The sequence below is a fragment of the Eurosta solidaginis genome, chromosome 2 (assembly GCF_040869045.1).
Source record: "Eurosta solidaginis isolate ZX-2024a chromosome 2, ASM4086904v1, whole genome shotgun sequence".
Lineage (NCBI taxonomy): Eukaryota > Metazoa > Arthropoda > Insecta > Diptera > Tephritidae > Eurosta > Eurosta solidaginis.
Window position 1 is genome coordinate 206,274,179 of NC_090320.1, and position 17,472 is coordinate 206,291,650.

At 41.8% G+C, this 17,472-nt stretch overlaps 1 protein-coding gene across 3 annotated transcripts in view; it reads right to left on the reverse strand.

Annotated features, from left to right (window-relative positions):
* dock (SH2/SH3 adaptor protein dock) overlaps positions 1 to 17,472 on the reverse strand; it is a 166,567-nt gene that overhangs the window by 16,086 nt on the left and 133,009 nt on the right. For all 3 annotated transcript variants that reach the window (XM_067766991.1, XM_067766992.1, XM_067766990.1), the window contains 2 exons: positions 16,492 to 16,837; positions 12,385 to 12,813 (listed from right to left, as the gene is read on the reverse strand). In XM_067766991.1, the coding sequence (XP_067623092.1) occupies positions 12,385 to 12,813; positions 16,492 to 16,837 (775 nt within the window). The remainder of the gene's footprint in view (positions 1 to 12,384; positions 12,814 to 16,491; positions 16,838 to 17,472) is intronic.

A 17,472-nucleotide genomic window follows, 5' to 3' on the forward strand; every position in this document is an offset into this window, starting at 1 on the left:
GGGACTGCGCCATACTCTTCTCCTCCGGGAAGGTATTGAACCCAATCCGGGTCCTTCTCCCGACCCCGGTCCTGAGAAATGGTTTTGCTGCGTTTGCCGGAAAAGAATATTTTTAGGACGGCCATACTCTTGTCAGTGTGTCACATGCAAGGGATGGTTGCATCGGACAAGTTGCTCTAGGCTAGATCCCAAAACCCGACGTCCTCGTAACTTTTATAAATCTTTTGTGGCTTCTTGCTGTCCACGCCCAAGGGCGTCCCGCAGTCTACGCCTCAGCTTGAAACAGCAAGTTTCCTTGCACTCCCGTTAGAGGATATTGAAGACAATTTGTGATCGGTCGCACCTATTGGATGGGGCGAAGCACTGCTACAACAAAAAAAAAACAGTCTTGCATTATAGAGATAAGCCATACAATTATCTTCCGTTTATTTAATATGCTACCTCGGCACGGGTTCACACGGGTTAACATTTTCTTTCATTTGACGCAAGAGGTCCTGCAGAGAAGAGAGCACTGTCAACTTCACTATTACTTTGCTTAATATAATTTTTTGTTGTTAAATCGGACTACTGATTTGTAAGATCGCGGGTTCGAATCGAGCTCAAGGCCTAACAATAATTATTTTATAATTATTATTGTTATGATACATTTTTTCTTAAATGAAAAAATTTTTTAATTAGAATAGAAGAAAGAAAAACTTTAGACAACTGCCAAAACTCGTTGTATAGATCCATGTCGGGAACTGCCAAATTTCTTCATCGGCAACGTTTAGGCGCCCCTGCTATAACTATTCAGCTACAACTGCGGTTGTTTGTTTATCTTCATTATTTCTACTTCTCTCTACTGTTTCTTGTCAATTGATAAAACAATTATTGTTAGCCTTTGAGCTCGATTCGAACCCGCAATTTGTTTAATATTGTGACGAATATTAGTATCACTAAGCCGATACTTGGAGGGTGGAGCCGTGTGTAGAAGTCCACGAAAGTGGGGAAAGCTTCTGACCGCCGTTCACCTGGGAATCGCCAGAGCGATTCTTTTGCATGCGGTTCAAGCAGCTCACTACTGCCGGTCGCTTGCGGCCAAGTATCCTCTGAGCTAATGTGAGAAGGCGACAACCTGGCTAGGCCACTCTAACATAATCGGTTTAAGGGCTAGCCGTGGGAGATCTCATCGGCAGCGTCTGTACACCTCTAGGTGCGACTGCAAGCGGGCGTCTGTCTTGGAGCAAGCGGCTCGCTATATAAACGTGCAAGTAATATTTACACCCCCGCTGAGCGGGTTGTGCGCTGGGCTTGGGACCCGCCACGTAAAACCATACTCCAATGAAATATAACAACAAGCCTCGGATAAATACACTATCTATTGATGACGACCATGGCAAACGTTTGAAGGACAATGAATTGAGGGCGTGCACCTGGAACGTCCGCTTCCTGAATGGGATTGGTGCAGATGCCCGGCTGGTTGATGTCCTCGTCAAAGCAAAATCTGACATCACCGCCATCCAAGAAATGCGTTGGACGAAGCAAGGAAGAAAGAAGATAAAAAATTTTGACATCTATTGGAGTGGCCATACGAATAAGCGCAGTTTCGGCGTCGGATTCGTGGTGGGAGAGAGACTTTGTCGTAAAGTACTGGCGTTCACGCCTATGGACGAGCGTCTCGCCGCTATCCGAATAAAAGCAAAATTTTTTAATATATCATTCATCTGCGCCCATGCGCCGACAGAGGAGAAAGACGATGAGGTGAAAGACACTTTTTATGAACAATTAGAACTCACATTCGAGCGCTGCCCCCGTCATGATATAAAAGTCGTGCTTGGCGACTTTAACGCCAGGGTGGGCAAAGAAGGTGTTTTAGGCCCTAAGTCCGAAAATTCAGCCTACACAATGAAACTTCTCCTAACGGACTGAGGCTGATTGACTTTGCCGGTGCTCGAAACATGGTCATATCCAGCACGAGGTTCATGCATAAAAAGATACATCAAGCTACATGGCTGTCTCCTGATCGAAATACTCGCAATCAGATCGATCACGTTGTGATAGACGGAAGGCATGCTTCCAGTGTTTTAGATGTGCGCACGATCCGAGGACCTAACATCGACGCAGCCAAAATACGCACCCGCCTCAACGCGGCTAAAACCAAGGAACAAAAAACACAAGGAAAGCTAGACGTCGAAAAGCTTCAATCACAACAGACTGCCAATGATTTCGCAACTCGTGTCTCACACCTGCTCTCTGAGAGCACAACTCATCCTGAAGGAATACAGGAGCAGTGGGAGCATATCTCCAAAGCACTTCGTACTGCCGCCGAGGAAAAAATTGGTTACCGGCGGCCACGAAAAAACAACTGGTACGATGAAGAATGCCGCGTTGCAACCGAAAGAAAAGACGCTGCCTACAGGGCTACGTTAAAAGCGAGCGCGACAAGAGGAGTGTGTGAACGCTATCGTGAGTTTAAAAGGGAAGCGAGACGCCTTTTCAGGAAGAAAAAAGCAGAAGCAGAAAGGCGTGAGTGCGAGGAGCTTGAGCTGCTAGCCACCAGGAATAACGCCCGAAAATTCCACCAAAAAATACGGCGACAGACGGAAGGTTTTAAGACCGGGGCAAACTCCTGTAGGAATGAAAACGGCGACCTTGTAACTGATGTCCAGAGAGTGCTTAGATTATGGAGGGAATACTTCTCTGCTCTCCTAAATGGAGGCAGCAATTCACCGCGCAGAGATGAAGAACCCGATCCCGCAATCGATGATGATGGAATATATGTCCCCCCGCCCGATTATGACGAAGTTAGAATAGCAATAACCAGATTGAAAAACAACAAGGCCGTGGGCGCTGATGGTTTGCCTGCGGAGCTATTCAAGTACGGCGGCGAGGAGTTAGTAAGGCGCATGCAGCAGCTTCTTAGCAAAATATGGGCGGACGAGTGCATGCCCGACGGTTGGAATCCAAGTGTTCTTTGCCCAGTCCACAAGAAGGGGGATACTGCAAAATGCACCAACTATCGTGGAATCAGCCTTCTTAATATCGCATATAAGGTCCTTTCAAGTGTATTGTGCGAAAGATTGAAGCCCACCGTGAACCGGCTGATTGGACCTTATCAGTGCGGCTTCAGACCTGGTAAATCTACCATCGACCAGATTTTCACAATGCGCCAAATTTTGGAAAGAACCCGTGAAAAGAGAATCGACACACATCACCTCTTCGTCGACTTTAAAGCCGCCTTCGACAGCACGAAAAGGAGCTGCCTATATGCCGCTATGTCTGAATTTGGTTTCCCCGCAAACTTATACGGCTGTGCAAAATGACGTTGAGCAACACCATCAGCTCAGTCAGAATTGGGAAGGACCTCTCCGAGCCGTTCGAAACTAAACGAGGTTTCAGACAGGGTGACCGCCTATCGTGCGATTTCTTTAATTTGATGCTGGAGAAAATTATACTAGCTGCAGAACTTAACCGCACTGGAACAATATACTATAAAAGCGTGCAATTACTGCATATGCTGATGACATTGATATCATCGGCCTAAACACCCGCGCTGTTAGTTCTGCTTACTCCAAACTGGAAAAAGAAGCGGTAAAGATGGGTTTGATGGTGAATGAGGACAAAACGAAGTACCTGCTGTCATCCAGCAAAGAGTCAGCGCATACGCGCCTTGGCAACCACGCTACTGTTGGCAGCCATAATTTCGAAATAGTAAAAGACTTCGTTTATTTGGGAACCAGCATCAACACTAGCAACAACATCATCACTGAAATCCAGCGAAGAATCAATCTTGCAAATAAAGGCTACTTTGGACTAGGTAGGCAATTGAAAAGTAAAGTCCTCTCTCGGCGAACGAAAATCATACTCTACAAGTCACTTATCGTACCCGTTCTGCTATATGGGGCAGAAGCATGGACCATGACAACAGCAGATGAAGAGGCTTTAGGAGTGTTCGATAGAAAAGTTTTTCGAAAGATTTATGGACCTCTACGCGTTGGCGATGGCGAGTACCGAAGAAGATTTAATGATGAGCTGTACGAGCTATACGCAGACATCAACATAGTCCAGCGGCTGCGCTGGCTAGGCCATGATATGCGAATGAAAGATGATGCTCCGGCCAAGAAAGTGTTTCTATCGGAACCCGCCTATGGAAGCAGAGGTAGAGGGCGGCCCCCACTCCGTTGGAAGGACCAGGTGGAAAAAGATTTAAACTCCCTTGGTGTGACCAATTGGCGCCGGTTGGCAGAGCGAAAGAGCGATTGGCGCGCCTTGTTGGACGGCCATAACCATTTAGACGGTTAAGCGCCAATTAAGTAAGTAAGTAAGTAGGCCGATACTAAGCAGCCACTCGTATGTAGATAAAAAAATCAATAATCATCTACACACATACATACAAGGAAACGGAGAGATACTCATAAACACATGTAATCATTAGCCGAGTAGTACTCACATATCGTTAGCTTAATGTGAAAATGTGCTAAGTCAACTTTTACGAACTTTACAGGAGACGAAAAAAATGAATAACTTTTGAAATAGCCTTCTTTTTTCAAAACTGTGAATGAGGATACCTTGATTGCAATGCTTTTGAGTGGAGAAGCTTTAAAAAAGATAAATAAAAATCATGTATGCCAACCCAGCAGCTATTTTATGACTTAGCACAATTTCCGCACTCATAACAATTTTTTTCTCATGACTTAGCACTTTTTACTCAATATGTTTTCCCATCACTCCTCACCTTTAATGATTGAAATAAAACACTAAAACTATATATTTCACAAAAAATACTATTTATTTGTCAAACTATTTCTAACGGTACTGATCTGGACTCTTTTGCCGGATGGTGCGCAGACAATAATTTATATTTAACTTGAAACAAATGCTGTGTCGTGTCTTATTCCAAAAAAACAACTGCCACATATTTATCTACAAACTAAATACTAAATCTCTTAATCGTTGTCAAGAGAGTAAAGACTTGAGTGCAATTTTTAACTCCAAACTCTTTTTTCTAGTACCATTGACTTCGCTGTTTCAAAATTTGTTGCAATGGTTGGGTTCAGTAGACGTAACACCAGTGACTTTAAGGACCCTATGGCGGTGAAGGCACTTTATATATCCTTGGTCAGTAGTCGTCTTGAATATTGCACAATAATATGGAATCCTTTCTATGAATATAACTCCTATAAAATTGAGAGAGTTCAAAATTTTTTTTCCAAAAATTGCTTTAAGTATGCTTCACTGGCCAGACGGCCTCCCATCATATACCAGCAGGCACAAATTGCTTGGTTTTCAGGCTTTGCATGACAGAAGAACTTTTATCTCACTCATGCTTGCCTATAATGTAATAAACGTTAGCACGAATTGCTCTGATTTATCTAATTTGTTCATTCCATATATTCCAATGCGTGATCTTCGGCATAATAGATTATTTATCGAAATAACTCATAAAACGAATTATGCTATGAATGAACCTATACATCTAGCAAATCGATTCAGTAGTGTTCTTAATTTTAATAACATAAGTTTAAGCTTGAATTGTTTTCTATTTTTAACTAGTCTGCAACAAAGCATGTAGAATTGAAGTAGATTATGGTCAGCGCAAAGCATTTATCAAACACCACACAAAGGTATGTCTCAATTGGGTGAATCCAGGAGTTGTGTAGGCAACCACCAACCCAATTGCCAACCTCAACTACCAGTGGCGAATTCTGTTTCGTTAACAGCCGAGTCTCTGGCCACCCCAAGTTCCTTATGGAACTAGGGGGTGGGGAGGACGGGATGGCCTAGAAGGTTTAATGTGGTCATATAAATCGTTCCCGAGATGGTCGGACAAGTACCTTAATAGTGCTTTGTTACCGGAACGTACCGGATCTATATGCGACAAAGGACCATCAACATCGGCCCAAAGCCTTCGGGGAGTGTCTTTATCGTTAATACAACAACAACAACAAAGCACGTACTTTCAGACTGATTGAATTAAATAAGTAAATAAAATGCGCGCACATAGAAATGACTAGTAATTCAGATTGATATTATTGACTGGTTGACTTAGCACATTTTTTTTTTTGAACAGTTGACGACTTAGCACATTTACACATCATTTCAAACAGCAGGTAAAAATTAAAAATTAAAATATTTTTGTCTTGTGATCGATGTATTTTGAATTCAGTTTTAAAACTGCATTAACATACAATTCAAAAAAAGTGACTTCCCACATTTTCACATTAAGCTAACGATATACACACGCATATGGCTATGCGAGAGGCTATAAACTACAAATACACACGCAGATAGCTGGTAACCAAGTAGGAGATTCTAGAAGGATAAACGTCTACACATTTGGAGAAATATGCGGACAAAGCAACAAAGATTATAAAAGCAGCACCAGCTGAGTAGTCAGAACTCAGTTTTGATTTAAGCACGCTATTGCTAGTGAAGTATAAGTGTTATTGTACTTTCAAAGTAGTCTAATAATGACCATTTTGCATTATTAAATATTAAAAATAAATGTAAGGCGCGATAACCGCCGAGCTTCTCTTCCAATTTGCGTCGTGCTCCTATTTCTTTTTTCCTACAAATTGGCGGGATGGGACCTACTTGTTTTATGCCGACTCCGAACGGCATCTGCAAGGCAGACGAGTTTTCACTGAGAGCTTTTCATGGCAGAAATACACTCGGAGTGCTTGCCGCTTAGAAAAACTGTCTTCTAATTGAAAAAACGTGTTTCTAAAGTTTTGATGGTGCTTTTCCCGGGGAGTGAACCCACCATCTTCGGTGTGGTAGGTGGAGCACGCTACCATCACACCACGGCGGCCGCCTAATTGTTGTTATTGAATATTGGAGTTATTTATTCATGAGTTTAGTGATTCGAACGTCAGCAGAAGGTTTGGAATAAGCGGAATTTCCCTAAACTCTTTACAATATATTTTGTTTCAAACCCTGCCTATACATATGCGAGATATAAAAATCGAATAGCAGAAATTATTTCAAAATTTTATCAATGTTTTATTTAATTACAGAATTAAACGAAAAACTATGAAAACCAATTTCGTAAATATTTGACCACAGTCTTTGTGATTTCGTCTAGCAAGGGTTATATCAAATAATAAGGCGAAAGAAATTGTCAAATAGTAACGAAAGTTCGTTTCGCAATTGAGAATGGGGCCCTAAAACATCCTCGTGATATATACGTTAGGGTTTTAAAACACACGACCAACGGCTAAGTTGATCTTCCAAAGGGCCAACCATTTTTAAAATAATTATTGCACAATGTGCAAAATTATATCAAAAAACATTCCGAAATATTCCGGAGATATTCACACAAAAATTCGGAGATAGATGCGAAATGAAAAAAATCGCGTAGGGTTCCGAAATGATCCTTAAAAACTACCAATTGGTCTCGAAATAATGCCTTATATCATTTCGAAACTATCCCAAATTCTCCTTAAATAAGCCCGAAATATACTTACAATGAGCCGAAACACCATTCGGAAATACTTAGTTCGAAAACGGTGTAACACATTTCCGTCACTGTTCTAAAGATGTCTCGAAGATATCCAAAACACAAGCACGAAATAATACTTAAATCATAACGAAATGGTCCCGAAATAGCTTCAAAAAGATATGTTTGCCAAGTCGTAAGTTGTTGTTGTTGTTGTAGCAATGCTCGCCCCACCTAATAGCCGCGACCGATCACAAATTGTCATCAATATCTCCTAACGGGAGTCCAAGGAAACTTGCCGTTTCAACAGGGGTGGACCATAAGGAAAGGGGTGTTAGAGGCGTTGGTTCCACATTACAATTAAAGAGATGGTTGGTGTCATGTGGGGACACATTGCAAGCGGGGCATACATTTTGTAATGTCGGGGTTGATTCTGGATAGGTAAGAGTTTAACCTGTTACAGTATCCAGAACGAAGTTTAGCAAGAGTGACACGCGTTTCCCTGGGAGTATGCGTTCCTCTTCCGCGAGTTTTGGTTAATTTTCTTTAAGTACTGGATTCACCGGGCAATTCCCGGCATAAAGGTCCGACGCCTGTTTATGGAGTTCACCAAGGACCTGCTTGTGTTTTTCCACTTCATACGGCTGGGTTCTCAGGTGCCGTATTTCCTCAAAATGCTTACGGAGATGACTCCTTAAGCCCCTAGGCGGTGCTGGTTCATCAATCAGATGTCTGTTGGGATGCCCAGGTTTCTGGGTATTCAACAGGAACTGTTTGGTCAGCATCTCATTTCTCTCCCTGATGGGGAGTATTCTCGCCTCATTATGCAGATGGTGTTCTGGAGACATAAGAAGACAACCCGTGGCGATTCTGAGAGCAGTATTTTGGCAGGCCTGTAGTTTCTTCCAGTGGGTAATTTTTAGGCTTGGCGACCATATGGGTGACGCGTAGCACGTAATCGGCTGGCTAATTGCTTTGTATGTAGTCATGAGCGTTTCTTTATCTTTTCCCCAGGTACTGCCAGCGAGGGATTTGAGGATTTTGTTACGGCTCTGAATTCTCGGAACAATTGCGGCTGCGTGCTCACCAAAATGTAGATCCTGATCAAATGTCGCACCCAAGATTTTGGGGTGTAGGACAGTCGGTAGCGTAGTGCCATCGACGTGGATGTTTAAAATGGTCGACATTTGGGACGTCCATGTTGTAAATAAGGTCGCGGAAGATTTAGTCGGTGATAATGCCAGGTTTCGCGAGGCGAAACAACTGAAGAGATCAGGGAGGTAGCCGTTTATTTTATTGCATAGCGCATCGATCTTTGGGCCTGGGCCTGTGGCCATTATTGTGCAGTCATCGGCGTAGGAAACGATTGTGACTCCTTCCGGTGGTGAAGGTAGCTTAGATATGTAGAAATTAAACAAAAGTGGGGATAGGACACCACCCTGTGGACCCCTTGTTTAATTCTTCTTGGTTTTGATGTTTCGTTTCTAAATTGCGCCGATGCCTGCCGACCACCCAGATAATTTGCGGTCCACCTTTTAAGACATGGGGGAAGTGTAGACCCTTCCAGGTCTTGCAGTAACGAGCCATGGTTGACCGTATCAAAAGCTTTTGATGGGTCTAGCGCTACGAGTACTGTTCTATGGTGGGGGTATTGATTTAAACCGCAATTTATCTGGGTGCTAATGGCATTTAACGCGATGGTAGTGCTATGGAGTTTTCTGAAGCCATGCTGATGAGGGGCTAGCTGCAAATGTGCTTGGAAATAAGGGAGCAAAATGGCTTCAAGCGTCTTTGCCACTGGCGATAGGAGAGATATCGGACGATACGACTCACCTATGTTAGCTGGTTTCCCAGGCTTTAGTAGCGGGACCACCTTGGCCATTTTCCATTTCTCGGGTACGACAAAGGTGGAAAGAGACAGGTTGAAGACATGCGCAAATATTTGAAACCCTCTTTCCCTAGGCTTTTAAGCATCGGCATGGCTATGCCGTCTGGGCCCACTGCTTTGGATGGTTTTGCACGACCAATGGCGTCCTCAACCTCTTTAGCGGTGATGGTGATTGGTGACGCGCTGAATTTGTGTTTATGTGCGTGTCTATTGGCCCTCCGTCTATCTTTGTCGACCGTAGAATGCAATATATATTGTCGGCAGAAAGCGCTCGCGCATTTTTTCGCACCCGACAGCACTTTGTCGCCAAAGGCGATGGAAACTTTGTGTTTGTACTTAGTCGGATTCGATAGGGACGGTGGACCAAAGTTTACCCACACCGGTAGAGAGGTTACAACCCCTTAGGTGCTCCTCCCATTTCGCCCGCTTGTGTTCATCCACAAGCAATCTGATGCGTTGGTTTATATCCCTTATTTGGGGGTCGCCTGGATCAAGCTGTCTTATAAGGTCACGTTCTCTCGCTAAGTTTGCGGCCTCCGCCGGGAAGTGGGCCGGATTTCGGGAATTCTCCCGGCGGGAATGAAACGTGCCGAGGCGGATTCAATGACCTTACGGAAGGCACGCTCCCCTTCGCGAGCATCAGTCGGGATAGGAAGGGCAGCAAAGCGGTTGTATGTAAAGGATTTATATTCTTCCCACTTTCCTTTTTTGAAGTTTATGATAGTGCGTTTTTCAGTGACGATGAAGTCGGCGGTACGCTCGAGCGAAATAAGTATGGGCAGGTGGTCGGATGCCAATGTTACCATCGGCTGCCAGTTGACGCAGTTTACAAGTTCTGCGCTCACGATTGAGATATCTGGCGAGCTGTGACAGCTTCCTACCATACGTGTGGGGGCGTCTCCGTTTATTGTGCAGAACATCGTTTCTTCTATTTGACCCGCCAGCATCTCACCCCTACTGTCCGCCCGCAAGTTTGAATGCCATAGATCATGATGGGCATTGAAATCGCCTAAGATAATGCGATTGTTGCCAGTGAGTAAGGCCCTGATATTAGGGCGGTATCCACTGGGGCAACAGGTGGCAGGAGGGATGTAGATGTTGATGATTTCTAGGTTTGCATCGCCTGACCGGACAGATAGGCCTTGACGTTGTAAGACATTGTCCCTGCGGGATGCCAGGATCAAATATATAATATTGCACAGAGTGGTGTATGATAAACGCGAGGCCGCCTCCATTTCAGCTCTCGCGGTCTTTCCTGTGGACACTATACCCAGAGCAGGTCTGCAATGCAGATCTTGCTGTGAGTTTAGTCTCTTGATTCGCAGCAATGCGGATGTTGTGCCGCCTCCAATTCAGCTCTCGCGGTCTTTCCTGTGGACATTATACCCAGAGCAGGTCTGCAATGCAGATCTTGCTGTGAGTTTAGTCTCTTGATTCGCAGCAATGCGGATGTTGTGCCGCTTCATGAAATCGACTATCTCCGTAATCTTCTCAGTTAGTCCATTACAGTTTAACTGCAGAATTCTGAAGTGCATAAGGGGAGACGCCGCCACTCTGGGGGTAAGTGACGGGTGAATTTGCCTGGGTTGTGGAAGGCCAGGACGCAATTGCTGTTGTGGCCCTGGGACTGGGCGTCCTTGGGCAAGCATTAGGGTACCCGGATGATTTGGGTTTGCGGCCTGGAAACATGGCGCGATGAAACCCGTCGGGGGTTGCCGTCGCGGAGACCAGAACATCTAGGAAAGTGGCACCACCCAAGGCAGGAGATGCATTGGGCGGATGTCGGAAACCTATATATTCTGTGCTGGCAGACGGTGCAAACGGAGGTAGGGACTAAGAGTCTGTTTCCCTGACCTGCACGATTGCTGCCGGAAAAGAGCGGGGGAGAAGGCGGGGGCAGGGGCTGATGCTCAGCATTGCTACCAACTCTACTACGAAGGTAGTAGTTATGAGTGGTATCAGCTGTTTGAGTTGTTGGCGCCGTGGGGCGCGAGCAGCAGCGGGTACTTGTTGTGGCTTGCTGAGCAGCGGGACTGATGGAAGGTAGTGGGGGGGGGGGGGGGGGGGGGGGGCGCTTAGGCGTAGACTACGGGACGCCCTTGGGCGTGAACAGCAAGGAGCCACAAAAGATTTATAAAAGTTACGTGGACGTCGGGTTTTGCAATCAAGCCCAGAACAACCTGTCCGATGCAACCATCCCTTGCACGAGACACACTGAACAGAGTATGACCGTCCTAAAAAGATTCTTTTCCGGCAGATGTATCAAAACCATTTCTCAGGACCGGGTCAGGAGACGGACCCGGATTGGATTCGATGCCTTCCCGGAGTAAGAGAGTATGGAGCAGTCCTGCTGCAAGGAGCTGCTGGGAGGATGACAATTTGTGGGAGGGACGAAACAAATTATATGGGGTCACACTGAAATGACAGTCCTTGGTCGGGAAACATCCCGAGTCGCTCCGGTACATAGAACCGACTGCCTTGGGAAGCGCCAAGTCGTAAGTCGTTTCGTTCGCTTGTGAAACAACAACAATAAAGAAGAATTCTTAAATAATAAGTATAAATTGAACACACCATTAAACAAACAAACATAAATATGTAAAACTGATCCCGAGTTTACAAAGCTTCTCATTCGCAACGAAAAAGAAACTTTACAAAAACAAATCTACATGCACACAAATTAGTATAGAGCCAGAATGTCTCAATTGTGTTGTTAGTGTAGAAATGAGATAAACTGAATTAAGCAAGGAAACAAATACAAGCAGGATACGAAATTGCCTGATGATGAATTCGTGGCGGTTTTCGAAATGGTACCATCGCAAAATGCCAGTAAATGTTTCTTTCTTTCTTTTCACTTTCTCTTGGAAAAAACATAATTGAATATTCAATTATTATAAGCCGGTGTTAAGTTCATGAATTCTTCAATAATAAGTATAAATTAAACACACCATTAAACAAACATAAACTATAAAGGACGTTAACGAGTGTTAAGTGTGTTAAAGTTAATAGAAGGCATAGCTAACACCCTAGATAACACGAAACTTATTACTATGCTAAATACAAACAAAAAACCTTGACTTACATTAGTCTCACTATCTCGTATAAGAAAATCACCATCATGTCCATGTTGATTTAGAACGGTGTCACATTGACTACGCGTTATGGCACCATAGTACCACGATTTACCCGCCAAATTTGGCCGTTCCATAGGTGCCATAGGAGGTGATGACTGCGCTGACATACCATCATTACGACGATCTATTGAATCGCCACCACTGCTACCGCCACCACCACCATTACCATTGCCACCACTATTGTTGCGGAACGGTGTTGCTAAATAATCATTTAACTCTTGTAGATAGTTGCGTGGAACTAAACCGACTTGACCTTGATTATTTCTTGCTTTATACCAATCCGGATCAGAAGCGGGACGATCAACGATTTCGAGTCGATCACCCTTTTCGAATGAAAGTTCTTGATCATTATTCGATGAGAAACTATAGAGCGCAACCTAGGGTTAATAAAATATAATCAAATTATTTTAAATTTAAGATTCATGCTAAAATATAGGCCGACATGTCTGGATAAAAAGTTTAAAACTGACAACAGCTTATACGGTTAGTTATTGACTTAGAAATACGTAGTATGGAACAGGATGAGGGCTTAGGTAGTGATAGAGAAATAAGCGGCCAAAATAACTATCTTTGTTGACTGCCTTAGAGGCATTACAAACTAGATTCGGAAATTGTATGGCAGTGTCGGCCAAAATAACTATCTTTGTTGACTGCCTTAGAGGCATTACAAACTAGATTCGGAAATTGTATGGCAGTGTCGAGGCTCCCTAGGACATCTCAAAGTCTCCGTTTGCTTGGTGCCTGGGCACCGAAATAGCGAATGGAACGAAATTTTGCATAAGATGATCAGGTAAGATTTCGAAATGAATTTTAACGAGATGTATATCTCCGTACCACTACCAATGGGTAACCTAAGGAAAATAATTGAAATACATCCCGTGAAAGTCTTAAAGTCGGTACGGTCATGTTTATATAGGGAAGGAACAAGCTTGCTACTCAAACTAAACAAATCTCTCGTAAGAGTACTAACGGACGTCAACACAGGGCACTGTGCCAGTGCACCGATGATTTGTCAGGATGACTCAATTTCTCTAAAGATGGCCAGCACTGCAAGCAAGATAGTCCGGCGGAGGTAAGTGAGGTGGATCTTGCGTTAATCTGAAGTACATATGGGAAAGGCACTAGGCCAGCGAGTCACAAATCTCCACTGGAAAACGACGTCACGAGCATCGTAGTAAAAGAAAAGGTTACATGTGATATCAGATCATTCAATAATAAAAAGCAGCACGACTGGTAAAATTCTCCTGTGACAGTTTCATATCAAAACCAGAGAAACCCGATCAACTGCCCTCGTCGTACCGCCCATTGACCTCGGTTTTTTTATTGTAGTATGGAGTATGGAGTAAATTTTCGAACAGCAATTAAAAGAAGCTTAATTTTTTTTTGGAATCAGGACGAAAAAGGCGACAATGTTTCGATTATACCTTGTAGATTTCTTCAAAGACTCTTCTTCCGGGAGTAAGATTCGATCCCGCAACCCCACGATGATTGAACTGTGGACAAACACATTCAACCAAATCCATGCATTTGTTGTTGTGCAACTTTTCCCAATTGCCTTATTTGCATTAATTTATTCTTTGGACAGTCATACTTTGCATGTAAGCTTGTACCATGGGTCAATTATATGGTTGGCTCATCTCACCAGCTGATTTTATTTTTTTAATTTAACTGGCATATGGATTGTCAAAACATCTCCACATCGCAAAATGCAACCAACACAACATTGACAATTATTTACTGCCGTGGTGGTCAATTTTTTATTAAACAAGTAAAGGTGTCTAAGTTCGGGTGTAAGCGAACATTATATACTCAGCGTGAGCTTCAATTGTACATTTCATTTCAGATAAATTACTTTTCTACATAACAAGTGGCACCGCCCGTTTAAAAAAAAATGTCTCCCCATTTCCTCTTACAATAAAACTTGATAAGTGAAATATCATTGATTCAAAACTATTTTTTTGCTAAGTTATAGGTAATTACTCTAGTCTACGACCCTTTTAAAAATCTTTTATATAAAAGTGGGCGTGGTCTTTAACCGATCTCGTCCATTTTTTCTAGAAATATTTCCTGCTATAGGGAAAATTTGTGTACCCAATTTTACTACGATCCGTTAATTTTTCTTCGAGTTATGGCTCCCGGAACCTAGAAAATTGCTTAGCCATAGAAGGGGCGATGCCACGCCCATTTTTGAAATTTGAAGTGTTTCCTGTTTATTGTTATAAATCCACTTGGGATATGAAATACGATTGATATAAAGCTTTTTTTTGCAAAGATGGAGCTTTTATTTTATTCGTCCACGACCCTTTTAAAAATCTTTTATATAAAAGTGGGTGTGATCCTTAACCGATTTCGTAAATTTGTCTTCAAAGCATTCCTTATAGTAAAGGCAACGTCTCTGCCGAATTTTGTTACAATAGGTTTAACGGTTTTTGATTTATGATTAATAATTTTTGTAAAATTGATTTTATCACAAGTGCGCGGTGCCACGCCCATTTAAAAAATTTTTTTTTAAATTTTTATCAAGAGTCTCAATATTAGTTCACACGTCAAATTTCAACATTCTAGGTGCATTATTTACTAAATAATCAGGCTTTTTGTGTTTTCCAAAATGTTATATATATAAATATATTATCTTCCGATTTAGCTCATTTTCAATACCAATCTATTCTGGGTCCAGATAAGCTCGTGTACCAAGTGTTAACGGACAGACGGACGGACGGACATGGCTAAATCAAATTTTTTTCGATACTGATGATTTTGATATATGGAAGTCTATATCTATCTCGATTCCTTTATACCTGTACAACCAGCCGTTATCCAATCAAAGTTAATATACTCTGTGTGCAAAGCACGCTGAGTGTAAAAATAGTATCACATTACTGCAAGTTATTTTTATAGTCAATGAGATGAGCCAACCATATAGTTCAACCATGGCTTGTATCAAAGATATGATTTGCTGTTGGCGGTTCAATTTAAGAACTGTAGTGGAATTCACTAACTTTTTTAACGACATTTGACATCGCTTTATTTGCGAATCGATAACTATAACGATTTCGTTATTCAGTAATTATTTTGTATCGATATTTGTTTATCGATATTAATATTTCTGGCAATTTTAGTTAAAAAAGAAAATCGTAACTTTAATTAAATACTTTCAAACACGAAAAGCTGCTTTATAATTTACAAAAGGCATTTGAGTACTTGGCGTACGTTTTATCACAAGATGAAGAATTACTAAGTCCATCGCCAGTGGACAGACAAGTTCTTAGAGAAGTAAGATAACCCATTCCACTTGAATGCAACGGAGTTTCGAAAGCTGTACCGACTAACCCCAGACTTGGATATTATTTCTCAACTTGATGGTCAATTAAGGGGTACAAGAATAACTGCGATATTAACAGAGAAGAAAAAATGAAATTAATACCGCATTTACTTACATTTTGTTAAAATGGGTAAAAACTTCACAATAATGTCTTTTAAAAGCAGTTTGTATACGGAATTTATTTCTTTTTGCCATTCCTTTTGTGCTTTTCGCATTTTTTAGGTTTCGTTAAGCTATGCTGCCACCTTTCTACTTTTAAAACGAAATTTAAATGTCATTTATTTCGAGTAGTTAAAACTAAATTAGTGATATTACAATTGATAAGGTAAGCGACAAAATCGTTAATTAAAATCTCGACAAATCGCATCGTTATAAGTTAGTGAATTCCGCTACTGCTTTGCCTTGTTTTATTCAGAGAAATACAAAGATTAACCTATGATATCTATTTGTTTGGGTTTTCTTTTGCAAGTTTCGGCCATCCAGATTTAGAAAGGGGTTTTTCTGAAAGGCAATTCATTTGCAGGGTCGCATTATCCTCAGTTGGTTAGGTTGCTTTATTATACGGGAACTTAAAAATATAACAAAACATAAAATGAAATTTCTTGACAACCTTTTTATTATTGGTACACAGTGTAACAAAATTTAGCGCGATAAAATCTTTTAGAAAAGTATAAGCTAATTCAAGAACTAAAATATGTCGGCCTGTGACATTGAAAAATGCAATAATATTTACCACAATGTCAAGTACATTTTCAGCCATGGCATATGTATGAATTTCACCATCATTATCACAATCCTCAGTTGTGTAATTACTTGGAAACCAGCCGACGGCGTTACCACTCTGTCCGCGCCACCAGCCATCATTCGATTTTTCAAGTATGAGTATACGTATTCCTTTGCTTAGGGACAATTCATCCGGCTGTTGAGCTTGATAATTGTATTTAACAATGGCAGTACCAATAGATTCGGCTGGATCTGGAGGCAAACGTCGTGACATGGTTGGACTTTCAATTTGTCTTGATGGGGAGCAATTTGGTAATGTTTTCGAACCAGAGCCTTTTTTCACTTTTTTCTTAATGCTGCAAGAAAAATAACTTCAATTTATTAAATGTTATTAGAAATTTCTGATCGAGAAAATATGTAAAAAATTATTTTTAAATGTGTAGGTCACGCAACGAGTTTTGGAAAATATTTTAAACAATAATTCCTCCCATAGCAAAAAGGCAGTAAAGTTCACTAAGTGAGGTCTCTTAAGCTAGCCCAACTTTTCAGCACAATCAAAAAGCGAGACCGTACTAAATTAAATATTTAAGGCCAATTTAATACGGGTTAATTAAATTTAATACACTCGTATTAAAAAAAAATATAATATAAATAAGTTTAAGCTACCCCAACCCATATGCACAATCAAAAAGTTGAAGCTAGCCCAACCCTCGATATTTTTTAAAATACAAGTGTAATAAATTTAATTAACCCGTATTAAATTGCAATGTAGTACGGTCTCGTTTTTTGATTGTGCTGAAAAGGTTGGGCTAGCTTAAGAGACTCCACTTAGTGCCGTTTAGGAATTCAAATGCCAAAAAATTTTGGGTCATTGTAGACAAGACAAGTTAAGATAAGTGTGATATCTTCGGCATAGTCGTCAAAATTACAAATAGAAGGGATCACCTGATTTTTAAAGTGACTATTGTGGTCTCATCCTGTATCTATTTCT